The 17,821-nt window shown below is 54.2% G+C and overlaps 2 protein-coding genes across 2 annotated transcripts; one reads left to right on the top strand and one right to left on the bottom strand.

Moving 5' to 3' along the window:
- Positions 1–8,207: 8,207 nt before the first annotated feature.
- GGS23DRAFT_595663 (kinesin-domain-containing protein) lies at positions 8,208–13,696 on the top strand (the record flags this gene model as incomplete). The annotated part of the gene is made up of 4 exons (XM_051518347.1): positions 8,208–8,373; positions 8,483–8,806; positions 8,917–13,055; positions 13,127–13,696. The coding sequence occupies 4 exons, from the start codon at positions 8,208–8,210 to the stop codon at positions 13,694–13,696; spliced, it is 5,199 nt and encodes a 1,732-aa protein (XP_051372721.1).
- A 1,490-nt stretch (positions 13,697–15,186) lies between these two features.
- Positions 15,187–15,647, bottom strand: GGS23DRAFT_595662 (cerato-ulmin; the record flags this gene model as incomplete). The annotated part of the gene is made up of 3 exons (XM_051518346.1): positions 15,187–15,228; positions 15,289–15,374; positions 15,467–15,647. 3 exons carry the CDS (start codon positions 15,645–15,647, stop codon positions 15,187–15,189), a joined length of 309 nt encoding a protein of 102 aa, XP_051372720.1.
- Positions 15,648–17,821: the final 2,174 nt, after the last annotated feature.

Raw genomic sequence — 17,821 nt, 5'->3', positions numbered from 1 at the left:
GGGAGGGAGGAGGACGAGGAAATGCAAGACGAGACCATCGTTCCCCTCGCCGCGCTTCTCGTCCCGTCTCGGGATAAAAGTCAAGTTACCAGCGATGAAACCTCACTCAGTCATATCCCGGTGCGACGAGTTACCTCGGACATGCACTCCACGCACGGGAAATCCGCGCCGTCTTGGAGATCGGCATGCCGACCGGCCTGACCACTGATTCTCGACGGCGAGATGGGCGGTCGTCGCCAGAGCAGTCTAGCCGAGTGGCAACTTGCCAAGGCGGTTGATCAAGATGGCCACTCAGATCATCTGGCCAGCACCGGCGAAGCGTGAGACTGCTGTAACCATAGTCGACGTGCTTCCCTTGGATGGGTTCGGTGCGTGGCGGAAAAGGACCTGGGGAAGAGAACGCGTGCAGGCTTATACCCGGCCGCCCCTCGGTTACCGGCCTCGTTCAGGGTCCAGGACGAAGCCACCAACCTTTCGCGTGATAGGCGGGAAGAAAGGAGGTATGGACGTACAACGCGGCGGAACGATCTGACATGCACAGTGTCTTACCTTACTCACCCGCCTACATACACCCGCACATACATACCTATGTGCATGCGCTACACTACATGAGGGGAAATTTGCCGACTCGTTCTCGACATCACCGCATCCAGACATCGACATGGGGAATACATAGGTATATGTGTATTTACTACTTAGTAGTACCTATGTATGTGCGTTCGTGCATGTTGCTATGGGCACGTACTAGTAGGCATCTATGCACTCTCGGACGAACTCGACAGACTTCCTGCTCTTGGCTGACCCATCACTTGCGATGCACGACGGCATCGTAGGTGAGAACTGGGGCGGGGGAAGTGAAACGGATGTCCAATCACGTTGGGGGGCCCTTGTTCTGGCAAAAAGTTGAAACGGAACTTGAGCCGGCCTGCCCTCGCCAGCGGCATTGTCGGCGCAACTTGCGCCATGCAGCCCTGGGCGGTCCACGCTGCGCTCAGACTCTGCCGCGCGAGGCCTGGCCCTTCGAGCGCCGGGGATTGGACCGTTGGGTGATCAGATCATGATCTTGGGTGCCCTTCCGTATGTGCGCACGGCCGGAGATTTTTATGAAGCCCTGCATACGTGCCGCCTAACCTGCCCTGCTCGCACCACAAAAACACACTTGAGAAGCGCGCACATATTGCACCCGCTGGTGCGGGCGGGTCGACGTCGGCAAGGGCACACACGTACTACGTAGGTAGGTAAGGTAGGTCGGTATGTGCATAGTCGACGCCCGCTGCTAGGATGCTCATGACCTCCCTAATCTGCGGAAATCAAGTTTTCTCTCCTTCAAAACAGAATGGTGAAATCAAAGCACTTCGGCCCGGTCCACAGAAAGGTCTGGCGAGGCATGCATACATACAGTAAGCAGAAGAGAGAATATTGATTCCCCCTTTCTGCGAGGCCGAAGCGCCTGTGAGAGATAGAGACTAAGAGAGAGAGAGAAATAGAGATAGAGAAAAGACGTATAAGACAGTAGGCACAGCATCGCCGGGTGGTATCGAAAGGATTTTATCGCCTCGGCGGGAGAAGGAATGCGAAGAGGAGGAGGGTTTCTAAGCAGTTCTCGCTCCTGCAGCACCGAACTCGCCGCCTACGCCTGCGGCCTGTGAACATCTCTCCATGTGTATATGTGTATAGGTATATATATACCTATATGCTATTCGAGGAATGCCCGTTGACCGCCGTCTCGTCCGAAGTCTCGTCTGCATGTGCGCATATGGATGTGCATATATATGTAGGCAGGCATACGCATGTATCGCATTATGGAGTCGGTCGTCTCTTGCCCTTGGTGGCAACGGGCTCCCGAGTTCGAAACGAAACACACGACCAACCATGAGTGCGCGCGCTTCGACCAGCCTTTTTTCTCTCTTTCTCTCTCTCTCTCTGTCCCGTCTTGTCGAACTGCGGGGTGTAGCAGTAATACATGGACCCTGTTAATTAAAGTAGCAGTCGGCGGGTCCTGAATCGTGATGTCTGAATCCCTTTTCCCTTCACAATACGTTTCGTAGTAACACACCGCGTGCGATGTCACCCTCTAGGGTGCGTCGATGCTACCGACAGCGACTAACCACCAGCGGGTCCGGGCTCTTTTCCTTTTTCTGCTTCTGCTTCTGCTTCTTATTCTTCTCTTTTACTATTACGTAGTACCGTGCAATGTACATACCTGGGCACGGCAAGTGTAGCCTAAATTTGGCAAGACTGTTCGATGTTTTTAGGTCTATCTACCTGGCTCGAGCCCAGCTTTACGGTAGATACGCTGGTATAGGCCTTCCGAGGACCTGGAAACCCACGTCGCTTGTTCTTAACCGCGATAACGTCGAGACGGGCCCATTGCAGATGTAGGGCATACGCGGCCAGCTTGCTCGTCTTGGACGTCGGGGCGCTTTACGTGGTAGAAAGTAAGAGGCCGCTTGGATAGGTGTGATCATACCCAGGATCCTGTTTGAGGACCGGTGGAGATGCCTAGGGATTCCATCTACGTCTATGGTCTGCACACATGTACACTCAGCAGGTATGCACACCATACGTTCTTCTTCTATGGAGAAGATGCTTCAGTACCTAACCACGTTTCGACGTTGATTTTTAAGCTTATGCGTGAGGACAACATAAGTGTGATACTTTCCACTGCGAATGGTGTCTCCGTGATCGTTAATCAGGACCGCGTGTCCCCTTGGAATGTAGGGTTGTCTCGTCTCAAGCAAAAAAGCCCCAACACACTAATTACGCAGTTAGGTGTGAGCTACGTAGTATGCACTGGGAACTGATTCCCACATAGGGAAAGGATCGAGCTGCGAAAGGTCTCTGCGAGAACTCTAGCGTGCGAAATAAGCGAATACACTACGCAAAGGGTTTACTACTGATTTATTATAGTCTTCTAAGCCACGGGCAGCACATTTATAGCTCCTCGCCGACCGAAGGGGAACCGAGTGGAGTTGTCCCGGTCCCTAGGCATCGGGTCACATAACCCGACTATGTTACGTAGTAGATGGTGACTGGAGCATGATGTGATCGAGGTGGATTTGACCGGTAACGAATTCGCAAATGGCGTCCCGCTAGCAAACATACGAAGAAGTAGACAGGAACGAGGTCGAAAAAAGGATGGCGCCGTACTCGCTCCCTACCTATTTATGTTAATGTTCAGTATCGCTATGCCACAGACTTATGTGCGAGGCGGGATGCATATAGCAAACGAGCGAGGATAGTGCTCGGGACCGTGGTTAATTAAGATCAAAGGACTACCGGCGACGATGTTCCGGATCTTCGGGTCCTGGTTCTGGAGAAGAACCTGAAACGGGCGATCACCGCTGAGGCTTCGCTAGCGCACGTGATTGCTGGTGAGTTATTCGTCTCGCGAGAATGTGAATGTTCCTTTCCCGACGAGGCGGCGAATATATATATATATATTATATATGTGTATAGACATGGAGATAGATATTTATACAAATAAGTAGAAAACATTTTTATTAAAAATAGAACAAAAAGGAGAGGAGGCGACCTCGATAGAGATCGCCAAATGGGTTCCGAGACAAACGCCCGCCAAAAGTGAGATATGCGTCTTACGTACATACATACATACATACATACATACATGCATGCATGCATGTGTGTATGCATATAAATATGCGCATGCGTCGTCCTATAGGGTATCCCGGGCTTAGGCAACTGCCGTCGGGGGATGGCGATCTTCATGTGTGCCCACAAGACAGGAGGTATTATATGACCTAGGTATGTACCTACCTGTCCATGTATCCGGATCTCTCTAGCCTGATATACCTCCTAATAGTATGCGCATACCTCTTCTACATCAAGTACATTTACGTGCTTAACAATGTATCTTCTCGTGTGCATATACCTAAGACATGCCGGGATGTGTGGCGGCCAGGTTCGGTGCATACCCTGGGTATGTACATATGAGGTATATACATATGAAGTAAGTCTGTACGCTGGAAAACGGTGGGGGCCCGTGTTTTTGGATCTTGATCCCGCCAACCAAAAGTGACCCCCTTAGATCTGAACATTAAGATGCCAACCGGGCCTATCAGCGTCGGCTGAAGCAGGGAATCCGCCAGAGAGTGGCTCATCGTTCGCGATCTTGATACTACGTAGTAGATGGGGATCGTCGTCGTGGCCAACGGTGCACCCAGCACCCACCTACACATCCACCCACCTGCATCGCAAGCGAGGTTTCTTGGGGGTGGAAGAGGGAGAAGAAGTAGAAAAAGGTCTGTGGAAGCAACTTAAGCGTGCGCGAGAGTGGTAATGGGATTTGACGAATCCCCATGCTAAAACCGCTACGCCGACTGGCGGTGACAGGTACCTATGCTTACAATTAGGCATTGGGCCATAGTGAAGGACGACGCTGGACGGTCCATGATCTCGGTCGCGTTGGTTTCGAGGAATTAATTTGGCCGAGGAGGAATTGGTTTGATTGATTCGACTGCGACCTCTCTGAGCTCGACGCCACCTTCACTACCACCCGACAATGGTCTGGTCGACAACGCGGCGATTGTACGCGGTAGGCATTGTATCGGTACTAACCAGAGGACGGCGATGGTTGGCCGGAGTGGAAATTTGGCTACGCATTTCCCCTTTCGTAGCGCTCCCCTCCCCCCCCCCCCTTTCCTTCGCGTCGCCGCTAGGCCGGGGAGAGACAGTCTGTCGCAACGCCGGTAGTCTGCTAGGCGCTCCGGAATAGCCTCTCGTCAGGTTAGCCCGAAATCCGCCGAGACGAATCCGGCCAACTCGACCCGCTCACGCGTGGCCTATTTGGCGCTAGACAGCTTCGACGTCGAGAGTCCGTGGGAGCCAAGATTGGCTCTTCCTTACCACCCGTCTGCCCACCGGGGCCTCTGCAACCCCTGGGCCGGCCGTCTGGAGCGCGCGGGCACATTTCTGCCCCTATCCTATCTACATAAGGCACGTATGTTATCATTTGGCAATCCCGATAGATCTGGGGGTGGTCCTGTCGCCGGCGCGAAACCCACATTTCCCTTACATAGTAGCAGCACGTAGCTGAATATCTGTGCGCTAACATCGTAAGAAGCAGAGGCGGGTCTACGTGGATGTACAGACACCATACCTGCGCTACCTACATATAGCAGGTAGGCCTTCGGGGTTTATCTTTGCCCCATGGCTATCGGTATGTAGGTATTCGACGTCGGGACCCCGTTCTCTTTGACAAATGCAGGCTCAAAACGTGGACGGGAACCCTGATGTGCGTGCACGCGTATCCATCCATCCTTCGTCTATGCCTTATTTAGCACCCACCCCCGAGCGCTGTCGCAGGCTGTCGCTCTACGCGCGCGGTATAGGGTGTCGCGCTGGTCTATATGGTTGTGAGGTATGCAATGGATATGCGCATAGGTACAGGATCACCGCGAAGGACATGAAGCCTCGCTCATCGTGGGTAGTCTCTGAGGACCGGACACCTTGTGGCACCACTTCGAGGGCGGGATATGGGGGAGGTAAGGTGAAATGCTACCTCAGGCATACTACGTAGTAACCTGTTGGCATTTTTGGCGTGCGATAGGGACGTGCCTCCAAGGTTCGAAAGGATCGGGGACCTTGGCTAACCTAAGGTCAATTGGGCCGACAGCAATAAGGAACCCGTAGTCGTGAGATGCGCGAGCGCCCTCGGCTGGTGTTGGCGTTGCGAGGGGGAGCATGATTTGCTGCCGTGTGGGGTTCGAGGCCAAGATATAAATTGAGAGAGGAGGAGAGAGAGATAGAGAGAGGAGGCTCTTGGATACAGAGGCGGATGCGTGACACGCTGCGACATGCTGTGACAGTGACGTGTGGTGACAGTGGGAAGGGCGTTTGGGATGCGTCCGTCGTGCTCTGGCAAAGATTCGGAGGACAGATTGGGGACGGGTAATAATAGAATGGGTGGAGGTGGAGGGCGGGTTCCATAGGCTGGTCCACAGACGGATTCATCTGCTTTGGGTACCTTAGGTTAGGTACCTAACCCACCTAAGGGGCACATGCTGGAATGGCTAGGTAGGTACCTCCTAACCTTACCTCCTCCTAAGACGCTAGAGGTATCTCCCTTGCTTCCCAGCATCACGTCCCCAGCATCACGTACCTAGTATCACGTACCTAGTATCACGTACATACCTACCTACGTAGTACATATACGTATATATGTACCTACCTAGGTACCTGTATATGCCTCATTCATTATAGTGGCACGTACGAGTGCGTACCTCTCCCTCTCCTATTTCTCTGCGATTAGAGAGCAAGTAGTTGTTATATTTAGGTACCTACTGGCATATACCTAGGTAGTAATATGGTCGTTTGCGTGGGGTATGGCTGGTGCGGAGTTATTATTCCCTTGCTATCACAAAATTGAGCCACAGATTACACGTTATGCAAAAGAAAGGGAGAAAAAAGAAAGAAAAAGAAGAAGAAAAAAAGACAAATTAATAAGGAAGACGCCGTTGGCCATGTAGGTGAGACAGGCGGTGCCGCTGTCAGGCAAAATACATTAGGTGCCTTCCCAGGTACGAAGGCACACATGTCTGAGGCATCAGACCTGCTAGATATCCTAGGTATCTACACTTCTTCCCCTCTCCCGAGGTAGGTACCTTAGAAGGTAGGAGGTACATTAGGTAGGTAGTGAGGTAGGCAGATGCATGTCAGTGCCTAACAAGGGCCTCTCCTACGGTGGGGCATACGTACCTAGGTAGGACGGGAGGCAGGTATTACTACAGCGCTCCGTCTATTCTGTGCATATTACATATAGATGGCATGCATGCAGGTATGATGAGATATATATCTACCTTGGGTAGGCAGGCAGGCAGGTACCTATCCATACACGCATTAGGCACCTACTCACAAGGCACACGGACCTGAATGGATACCAGATCGTGATACCTAAGGGCATCCCATCATCCATACTGACATGCAGACAGGAAATAATAATCAACTGCCTCCAGTGCCACCACCCACCTGTTTTCATCAAGCGACAAGCGCCCAATTTAGCTGCCCATGACCTTCTCGGGTGTTATGCGGTAACCGTGGGTCTCGATGCCCAAAGCGGTTGGCACAATCTAAGAGTAAGACTTGGGGTACCTATGAAGTTAGGTAGGAAGACTTTGCGCGTTTGCGTGGGGCGCTATAGGTACTAACAACCTTACGTTAGGCACCTGATCTCCTTGCGTTATACCTACCTAGAGGTACCTCCTACCTCCATCCTAGGCTACCAGGTACCTACCTACTAGGCAGGTAGGTAGGTAGGTACCTGTAGCCCGGGTTGGGTATAGAGGTAGATACCTGTACCTACCTTAGGTACCTAGGGTAGGTAGCGGTACCTGTCCGCAGAGCCATGCCGTGACGCCCCCGGCGATGCGCCTGCTGGGTTGCAGCAACCCCCTGGCACCCCTGTGGGCCTGCTTATTTATCCCACCTCGCTGCTACTGCTGGATTCAACCAGGAAACGGCAACCAGAGAAGAGAGAGGGAGGGCGCGACAGAGCAGCAACAGAGAGAGCGACCCCTATCAATCCATCCCCGAGTTGGCCGATGGCCTTTTCTCGCTTGACAGGTGACGGCCGACTGGTATCGAGGATGGGTGTGATACGATAACGCTCCTTGACCAAATAATAACAAGCACTGCTACCCCCAAATTTCATCTCTTTTCTCAGCTCCCCCCCCCCCCCCTTTTGAACCCGCGAATCTGAACCTATCCCCATCCCCCCCGTCTCTGTTTTCTGGTACGTAGGAGAGAGACGAGTCACTGAGGGAGACGCATGGTCAGTCTCAGACAAGACCCCGGCTTTCTCACACGAACGAGACGAGTAATTCGGATGTTCCAACAACTGGCAACGTCCTCATCAGCTTGGTTATCGTCAGCCCGCCCATCCTTTTCATGACTTATGACTCCCGCAGTGATACCATCCACCACAGCCTTCCTAGGTTGACAGGCGACAGGGTTTATTTCGTGTCTTTTTTTTTTTTCTCCTGCTCTCCTCGTGTTTTGCATTCCACAATTCGACGCTGGACTAGGCCGGATTCCTCCCAAGCAGCGGACCCGCGTGCCACCAAACGATCTAAGCTGCTGTCCGTCCCTTCTCCCCTGAGACACCATTTCGCCCATTGCACCGTACCCTTGCCAGCCCACCCCCTTGGTTAGGTATTTACGAGGCCACCGCGCTCTCGTCCATTGCTGTCATGGCACCATCACCTCCGGCATCGCCCAGCTTCACGTCGCCGCGACCGATGAGCGCCATGGTTAGACCGGCACCGAGAAGCAACAGTCGGCTGAGTATGAGTAGCAAGGCAGGTGGCGGGAGCCGGGCTTCTGACGAGGATGGAGGCCGCACTTCGGTGAAAGTGGGTGAGTTAAAAATTCTGTTTGCCTTGTTTGGGCGCCTCTTGGACGTTCTCTCGCGCCTTTCCGCGCTGCGACCGCTCGTCGGATCGCTGGGCTAACGCTTGACGCATAGCCGTTCGCGTGCGGCCACCGCTTAAACCTACCGACCCGGGCTACGAGCTTATACCTCAGCGGTTTCAGCGGTCCATGGTACAAACCACCTCTAACACAGGTATCGCCATCGACGCTCCCCAAGGCAAGAAGCTGTTCATCTTCGATCGCGTCTTTGGCCCCGACGTGACTCAGGAAGGAATCTGGGAATACTTGGAGGAGAGTGTCAATGCCTTCGTACAGGGCTACAATGTCTCCCTACTCGCCTACGGGCAGTCGGGTGCTGGCAAGTCGTACACGATGGGCACGTCGGGCCCTCTGGAACAAGGGGATACGGAAGTCATGGGTAAGCAAGACAGCTAGCGCACCCCGACTTGGGTGGTGACGGTGGTGGTGGTGGTGGTGGTTATGGGCCATAGCGGAGGGTGAGATGCTGACCGTTGGTGATCCGAGTAGGTGTCATCCCACGAGCCGCGACGGCTCTGTTTGAGAAGCTTGATGGGCCCTCCCGACCCTTGAACTCGAACCGTAATTCCATGTCCCAGCTGAAAGTTCCGGCGCGCTACTCGGCGCAGCCCGCAGCACCCAAGGGGGAGAAGAGCTGGCAATTGAAGGCAACCTACGTGGAAATTTACAACGAGCAGCTCCGAGACCTTCTCGTACCCGACCACCTCCAGCCGCACGAGCGAAACAATGTCACCATTCGCGAAGACCAGAAGGGCAATATCATCCTCACCGGCCTGCAGCAAGTCGAAATCAATTCGGTGGACGACCTGATGAATGCTTTAAATTTCGGCTCGACCATTCGGCAGACCGACGCGACGGCGATTAATGCTAAGTCCTCGCGGTCCCATGCTGTCTTTAGTCTGAATCTCGTGCAGCGGAAGAGCGCGGCGCAGAACGCTCAGGGTGCTAATAAGCGATTCTCGGTACCACTAGAGGCCATGACAGGGACCGACACCTGGGTCACCACGGATTCTAAGCTCCATTTTGTCGATTTGGCCGGAAGTGAGCGTTTGAAGAATACGGGCGCACAGGGCGAGCGGGCGAGGGAGGGTATCTCTATAAACGCTGGCCTGGCCGCACTCGGCAAGGTCATATCACAGCTTTCGTCCCGACAAGCCGGCTCGCATGTCTCGTATCGAGATTCGAGGTTGACGAGGCTCCTGCAAGACTCTCTGGGCGGAAACGCTATCACCTATATGATTGCGTGTGTGACGCCGGCCGAGTTTCACCTGAGCGAAACCTTGAACACCGTCCAGTACGCGCAGAGGGCCCGCGCGATTCAGAGCAAGCCCAGGATTCAGCAGGTGGAGGAGGGCGATAAGCAGGCGATCATCGAGCGCCTTAAAGCCGAAGTGGCTTTCTTACGCGAACAGATTCGGAGTGCGGAGCGCGGTGGGGGCGAGCGACGCGTGGTTTCGGCGGGCGAGAGGTCCGAGCGGCAGAACGAGCGCGAGACGGATTTGCAAAATCAACTTTTGGATGCACAAGAAAGTTACACCACCCTGAGCCAGCGCCACGCTAAGCTGATTGCCGAGATGGCTAAGGCGCGAGACAACGAGGCCGTCGAGAACCAGTCCCGAGAGGAAGACATCGGCGATATCGCGACGGAGAGGTTGAACCGGTCTAACTCCTTCGCCCAGGCCGTCGAACAGGTTGTCCTCGAGTACGAAAAGACGATCCAGACGCTCGAGCAGTCGCTGACCAGTACTCGGACGACGCTCTCGAACACGGAGGCCAGCCTCCTCGAGAAAGAAACCAAGTGTGCCTACATTGAAACTATCAACACCCAACTGCAAAACCGTCTACAGAAGGTCATGGACCGCGAGATGAACACCGAGAGTTACCTCCACGACCTGGAGGCCAAGCTCGACGGCCAGACGTCTGGCGAGGAGAAGAATGCCACCATCGTAATCGAACTGCGGAAGGAGATCGCACGGATCCGTGAGAATGAGGCAGCCTGCGAGGACTACATCTCTACCTTGGAGGAGCGTCTTGCCGAGTCTGACCAAGATCAGGAGCTGATGCAGCGCGAGATAGACCGTCTCGAGCAGGTCATCGAGCGCCAGCGAAGCCTCGGGAAGCTTGATAACCTTCTCTACGAGCTAGACCACATCCAAGACGGCAAGCAGTCCGAGGCCGGATCTGAGCCTAGCAACGGGATCGGGCATCGTCGCACGTTTTCCGAGCGGTCGGCCAAGAGCCACGCCAGCCGGCCGAGCCTCGGCATCAGAGAAGTCCTCCCCGAGGTCGCTGAAGGTACCGAGGAGGATGCCAGCGAACATGTCCGCGCCGAGGAGCTCGATGACGATGACGTCGACGCGGTCGGGAAACTGGTCGGCACGGAGAGGTCGACACCTAGCGCCTATCCTCCGCAGAGCCCCGCGCAAACTCAATTTGTCGCCGACAAGCTAGAGACAGTGACGGATGAGCTCGTTTCTCTGCGGGTCGAGCACGAGTCAACTCTCAACGAATTCGACATGCTTCATGCCAAGTACGAAGAGGCCCTGCGGACCTTGGCGGAGCTGCAAGATCAGATCGACGAAGCGAGGCACCCTAGTCACCAACGGGATTCCATTCTGTCCGTTGCTTCTCCCGACGAAACGAGGCCCTCAAGTTTTTTATCCGACGCGAGGTCCAGCGACGTCAAGGATGGGAGGCTCTTATCGCGATCGCTATCCTCGGAGTTATCCTCAGCTATGGACTCACCAGCTATTATCGATATTCTGGAGACGGACGCGCCTACGCCCTCTGAATCCAGGGAGACGTTGGTAGCGGACAATGCTAGCGGTAGTGAACCTCTGGCTGTCGAACTCGAAAGGCTGAAGGCGCTGGCCGAGGAGAAGGAGGCCGCCGAGAAAGAACTCACCGAAAAGTATGCCCGGCTCGAGGAGATACACCAGGAAACGTTAGACGTGGTCGAGGACCTAAAGACCCAGGTCGCGAAGGCGAAACATGCTGAGCCGCCGTCTCCGAGGACGGGCGCTCCGGTCATCCGCCGAAAGTCCAGCCAGAACGTCCTCGTCATCGACCGGGCGCACCGGTCGTTTGCGACGCTCCGAAACCTCGCCGCCGAAAACTTCGAGGGGAGACCGGACATTATGCAGAACTTCGACCTCAATCTCAACAGCGCCATGCACGAATTGCACGTTAGGTCTGAGCGGATTCAAGAATTGGAAGCGGACGTCGCTAGCACCAAGAAGGAAATGGAAACGAAGATGACGATTATTTCCGGATTGACGCGTGAGCGATCCAGCTTGAAGTCTGGTCCCATGGATATCTCAATGGTCGCCACGCTTAGGGAGCAACTAGAGAGGCACGAGCAACGACTCAAGGAGATGCAGGAAGCCCATACGATTCGCGAAAAGGAGCTCGTGGCCGAACTAGAAGCGTTGCGTGCATCCGTCAAGGAAGCCGCAGAAGCCCGATCGGCATCAGCGGCCCTAGACGATAAAGAAAATGAGCACCGTGTCGCCCAGGAAGAGAAGATAGCCCATCTCGAGGCTGAGCTCTCCAGCTGGGAGGGTAAACACCAGGCGGCTCTAGATGCCATGCTAGCGACCGAGGAACATATGAGAACGACGGTCGGCGGCCTCGAGGCCGAAGTCGCGACCGCCAACGCTAAGCTCAACGAGATCCGAGAGCAAGCTAAGAGTGACGAGGAGAGCAAGGAAGAGGAGATCAAGCACCAGAACCTTGTCTCTGCCCTCCGCAACGACATCGCTCAGTTTAAGACCATCATCGACGCCAATGCTGTCAAGGTTGCTCAGTTGGAGCAGGCACACACTCTTGCTAAGCAACAGCTGGAAGAGACCTCTCAGGCGAGAGACGTTGCGATTGCCGAGTCGCGTGGCTACCAGGAACTAGTCAGTAGACTCGAAAGTCAGATAGCGGAGCACGAACGAGCATTGAAGGCCCACGAGGAGGGTCTCGCCCAACTCTATGATGACCACGCCAAGCAAGTCGAGGCGATCAGAGCTACCTCGAAAGACGAGTACGACATCCAAGTCAACGACCTCCTGTTGGAGCATGCCGAGAACGTCAAGCTGTTGGAGAGTGATGTCACGGAGGCTCGCGAGGAGCTCACGAAAGTCGCTACCCAGGTTGCTTTTGCGCTCGGCGTCGAAGTGAGCGTCGAAAATATCAGCGAGCGCATCGAGGATTTGATCGCGGACCAGAAGGCTCTCGCCGCTGAGCAACAGAAGTCTGCCGAGCTCGAAGAACACGTCGAAGAGCTCTCGGCGATTAATAATACTATCATGCGTGATCTCGAGACCGTAAAGTCGTCGGTGAATGACATTCTCTTCTCCGACAGTGAAGGGATGAAGAGTCCATACACCACCGTGGCGGAGCAGCTGGCAGCCGTCAAGAAGAGAATCTACGACCTAGAGAACAAGAATAAAAAGCACTCTAGGTTGGTTGAGGAGTTGGAAGACCAACTGCAGACCAACTATGACCAGGCCCAAATCACGAACAACCGGCTGTCTACTCTTCAGACGGAGCGTAACGCGCAGCTGGAGGAAGCCAACGCGGCCAAAGCCAAGGCACAGGTTGAACTAGACGCCGTTCGAGAAGAATTGGCCATTCTCCAGGTAAGATATCTGGGAATTCCGGTCTCCCACCTCCTACTAGTTCTTGCTATGCTAATAAACGAGCTATTTAGGCCCGCATGGAAGAATTCACCACTACTACGGATGGACCTAAGAGAACCGGCTCAAACGGTTCGCAGATCCGCAAGACAGCTTCCGTCACCTCGTTACCATCTCCGCCTCCCGCCATCCCCCTCCCCCCATTACCCCCCAACGGCACAACCTCGCCAACTCCAGGCGTCCCGGCAACACCGACCGGTGGCCGACCCACCAGCCACGACGTTGCTCTCGCTCAGATCCGCGAGGACCAGGAGGCGCGCATCCAGAGCATCGAGAGGCACCTAAAGGCCGAGAGGCAGCTCACCTCTACGCTAGAGGAGGCGCTGACAGACCTTGAACGCCAATCGAAACAGGTCAAGGCCGACTGCGACGCCTGGAGGAAGCGGGCTCAGGAGCTGGAGACCGAGGTCAAGGAGCTCAAGGAGCGGCCACAGCAGGACAACCGATGGCGCGACAGCCTTCACCAGATCGAGGAGGAGCGAAAGAAGCGCCAAGATGCCGAGAGGGCCAGGACCCACCTAGAGGAACGCATGAATGCTATCAACAACAAGAAAAAGAAGAAGGGCAGCCTCAACTGCTTTTAGTGGCAAGGTTAGTGCGGCATGCTCTCGGCAGCTCTTCTTTTGCTCACCGCGTATGCCCTGCTGTATCTTCTCCGCCCCCCCGTCGCTCCGCCATCTGGCCTGCCCGGGAATTTTGCATTGCGGGGCTTCTCAGACGCGCGGTTAACATTTGGCAAGGCGTTTAAGGGGTAAACTTCCATTGCTTTGCTTGCTTCGTATGACGTTGGACATCTTGTACTCTCTTCGTTTCCACCTCTCGATATGTTTGCGACTTTTTTTTTTCTTCTCCCCTTACGCCGTGCAGCCACCGGACAGCTCCTGGCCATATACCCTCGCAGGCTCCCTTGTAAATTCTAATACTCCGACCTCTACTTTTCTATGGCACACAAAACACCGCAAACAACGTAACGATCTGGACGGGATACGACATGAATCGCAGATACGACGTGTGTTATGGAATAACTTTACGCTATACTCCCTACCAGTCTTTCGGGCTTTATCTCGTGCCCCACGTGCTTTTCATTTGATCTTTTTGACGTTGCGCCCCTAAATCGGGCGGAGAGTTGAGCTAGAGGCGCAGACGCTTGCGACCCGAGATACCACTTCTAAACTCTTCTTTTTCAAACCCCTTTTCTATTCCGTACGTTCCTGACCGTCGCCGTGGGGGAGAGGAGGGATCATTTTCTATTTTGACCCTTGTTGGGCGTCGTGGTTTGCATGTGGGCGTTGGGAGATGATCGGCTAGCCTCTAAAGCTAAGTACGATTTTAGTAAGCTTGTGCAAGGGGGAATTGTCTGTATTTTTTACCTTTTTTTCAGATGAGTGTGAAAGGTCTGCCTGTTTCGTCTTAAGCAGACACTACTAGTCTGTCTCACTACTGTGTTATATAGCAATTTGGCAGACGAAGGAATTTGACGCCGTTATGAGAACTCTCAGGATCTATTTGGCCAGACTAGATCATCATGCGTTACCCATAAGCTCGCGGGCAAATAACGACATAACCGTTCATACGAGGTCGGCGGGAAAAATCTTGCGTAGGCTAACGTGACTTAGGCACCCCGGACTGCTCCGCAAAGAACCAAGTATAAAAAATAAAATAAAGAGGCAGGGGGGGTCATTTCTAGTAAGCGTCGCTATTTAGAAATCAGGTTATGGGTCGACAACCTTACGAGAACAACGCATGTAGGGAGATAGGCTAAATAATAGAGACTACCAAGTAGCGCTGTCAGGAATCGAACCTGTCCTCTATTATATAACCCACTTAGCTTAGGGCAAGGTTACGTTTAGGATTCAAGACTACTAACTGGCTAGTCGGCTGTTGACGCCGTGGTAGTTAAATGAGCGACACTCCATCACAACTAGGCTATCGCAGTCCTCACGATGCCAACCCGACTGTCGTTACAAGGATACATAAAAGTAGCCGAACCGAGCCTCTGAAAGAGTGATAAGCTCCGTCGCAAATTCCAGCCTCCCTTTCCGAACACTTCCAGTTGGGATATCCCTCCTTCCGTTTAGACACCCACGGGGGTCTGGCAGAGAAGTGCCTGGCCGAGCTGTAGCACCAGGGTTAGCGTTCGAAACCCGGCTAGGATTATCTAGGCAACGATACTTACGACGGGGACGACGCAGCAGCGAGCGCGCTGCCCGCGGACGGCGCAGATTCTCCTGAAGTCGTCCGCGTTGTGGGGAACCTCGGGGACTATGGCAAAGGGGAGGAGTGGTTAGCAGAGTGATTCTCGCGCTGGTGCCGCGGCTGCTAGTATAGCCTCGTGTGGTGAGAGGGGAACTTACGAGACTGGCAGTCAAGATCAGCCAGACCGAGGACGTCGGTGGCACAGCACTGAGGGCTGCTATAGGGAGGGGTGTTGCAAGGGACATACGAGCTGCCGCCGCCGGTGCGCTTAACGGGGTCGACGGGGTTGGCGAGGACGGCAGAAGCCAGGAAGGTGACGAAGAAGGAGGAGAACTGCATTTTGAGTGTTGGAAGGATGGTTTTCGATAACCTGAAAGCTCGGAGAGTGCGTGGGAAGCTGAAGCGAGAGAGTGGTCTGGAGAAGTGCTCTTGTTGTTGTTGCTGGTGAAGAAGTTCTGGACGAGACTGGAGGGGAACCAGCCAGGTTCTTATACTCGAAGGCCGCCTTCGTCCCCGGCCGTGATCACAGTCGACCCGAGAAAAACTCTTCATCGGGGCACGCCAGCAAGCTCACGACGAAGTCAGTAACGAGACACGACGCGACGCCACGTTAGCAGGGTTCTACATGGTATTACCTACCTCGAACCTCCATGTATGCGCGTAGGTCAGACACGAGGCCCCTGGATCCATATCTGCAAAGCGTTCCTTGCCACTATACAAAATCGCAGTCTCTATTGGGCGCAGCTAAGTGCTGAGCGCACAACACAGGGGTTGATGAGGCCAACTTGGAAGAGCTCAAGCACGAAGTCCAGTTTGCTGAAAGGGGTAGAAGATCGACGTAGAGACTCGATTGGAAGTGACTTGCGGGGCCCAATCGACCGTGACGAGAATGGCAACAACCACTATCACGATGGCAACAAACCTCAACAAAGGTACGCATTACTTAAGCGCCGCCTGTAATTTGGGCTCCGTACAGCCAGGAGTTTTGCAGCTGACGTCAAAGGCTTCTCGGCGCGCTCCGTCTGCCCACTGCCTCAGTATAACTCAACGTCAAAGGCGAAGCGCGCGGGAAACACAGCAATGGAACAAAGATACCCGAGGCGGCATGCCGTAGGGGGATCGCTAGATCACACACACACACACACAATGTAAACAGGTATGCATGTATGTCTGCCTAGCTATACTAGGGTTGTCCAAGCTATCTCACGAGCTCGCTCAATACATACGTAGTATACGATCCTTTCAGAGCAGCCTGACCTAAAGGCGGCGACTGTGCACTAGGCGTCAGCTCTGGATACCTTCATCTCATCCTTCGTGGCTTGAGCCGCAACTTCTAATTTGATCGCTAGCCCAGCTCGCCCGTCCCATGCTGGCTGACCCAGTCACTGGGGGTCTAGCGGCGTCGCCGCCCCATGCTCTACCGGCGCGGAAGCCAGGCCGGGCAATTTACGGGTCACCGTTCTGGGGGGGGAGGCTCGTTCAATCGTTGGCTATTGGCTTACTGCGCGAAACCGCCAATCTTGCCTTCAGACACAGATATGATATTAGAGAGGGCACACATTTGGTCGAGAGGATCAAAAGGAAAAGAAAAAGGAAAAAAAGGAAGAAAAAACCTCACTGCCTCCCCACACTTGCTCCCTCCCAGGGAAAACCACATCGCTAATATCACGCACGCGGAAATGAGGGCGGCCTGGGTTGTGTTGTGAAGAGGCAGGTCTAAGCGCAGAGGGTTTCCGAATTCGGAAATTCTATAATACTACGTATTACAACTGCCATTGTCGCCCTGGTGCTTCACAACTCTCAACCGAGTAACCTAACTAACTCTCTGCGCTTCCGCTGTAACTAGATAGCATTTCTGGAAATCTCATTCTGCCTCCGTTGGTCTCAAGTTAGCGAGGGGAACAAATTATGCATGCATATAGGTAGGTGTACCATACATACGAGATCTGCCGCACCGCAGCATGTAGGCGGGTAGGTGGCTATAGCCGATGTCCCATTCATCAAGATCTGGGTTCGTTGGCACGCAGATTGGTTGGTGGAGGAGAAAAGTTGGATTTGGACGTTCGTGAATTGGCGGCTCCTGTCCACTGACTAACATTCCCATTACCCGTTGCTCCATTCCTCGATACGTATAGGTCACCCTTTATTTTGACGCATGCTGCAAGCCACCAGGGCCACCTGCCCACAACGGTGACCCCCCTCCCCCCCCTCCTCGTCGATGGCGAGGTAAGGCCAACCATGCTCGACTAGAAACCGGGTTCGAGGCTTGCCATGCATGGCCGGGGACGCCCTGGAACACGGTTTTGCGATTCCTCTGGGGAATTCACTCGCACGAAACCCTCCTCGGAGGATTCATGGTCACGTCCGAACCTACCGCCCCCCGGTCCCCCGATCGTGTAGGGATCAGCCTTCAGCCGGTGGTGATCCGAGATACGATTTTCGATCAACCGTGTCTGAAAATTTTCTTCTGATTTGCTGACCGGGGCGGGTCTAGGACTGTGTGACTGTCACCA

This window comes from Durotheca rogersii (assembly GCF_024521655.1).
Source record: "Durotheca rogersii strain YMJ 92031201 chromosome Unknown GGS23scaffold_7, whole genome shotgun sequence".
Lineage (NCBI taxonomy): Eukaryota > Fungi > Ascomycota > Sordariomycetes > Xylariales > Xylariaceae > Durotheca > Durotheca rogersii.
Note: the sequence above shows the minus strand (reverse complement) of the source record. Positions and strands in the feature narration are given on the sequence as shown.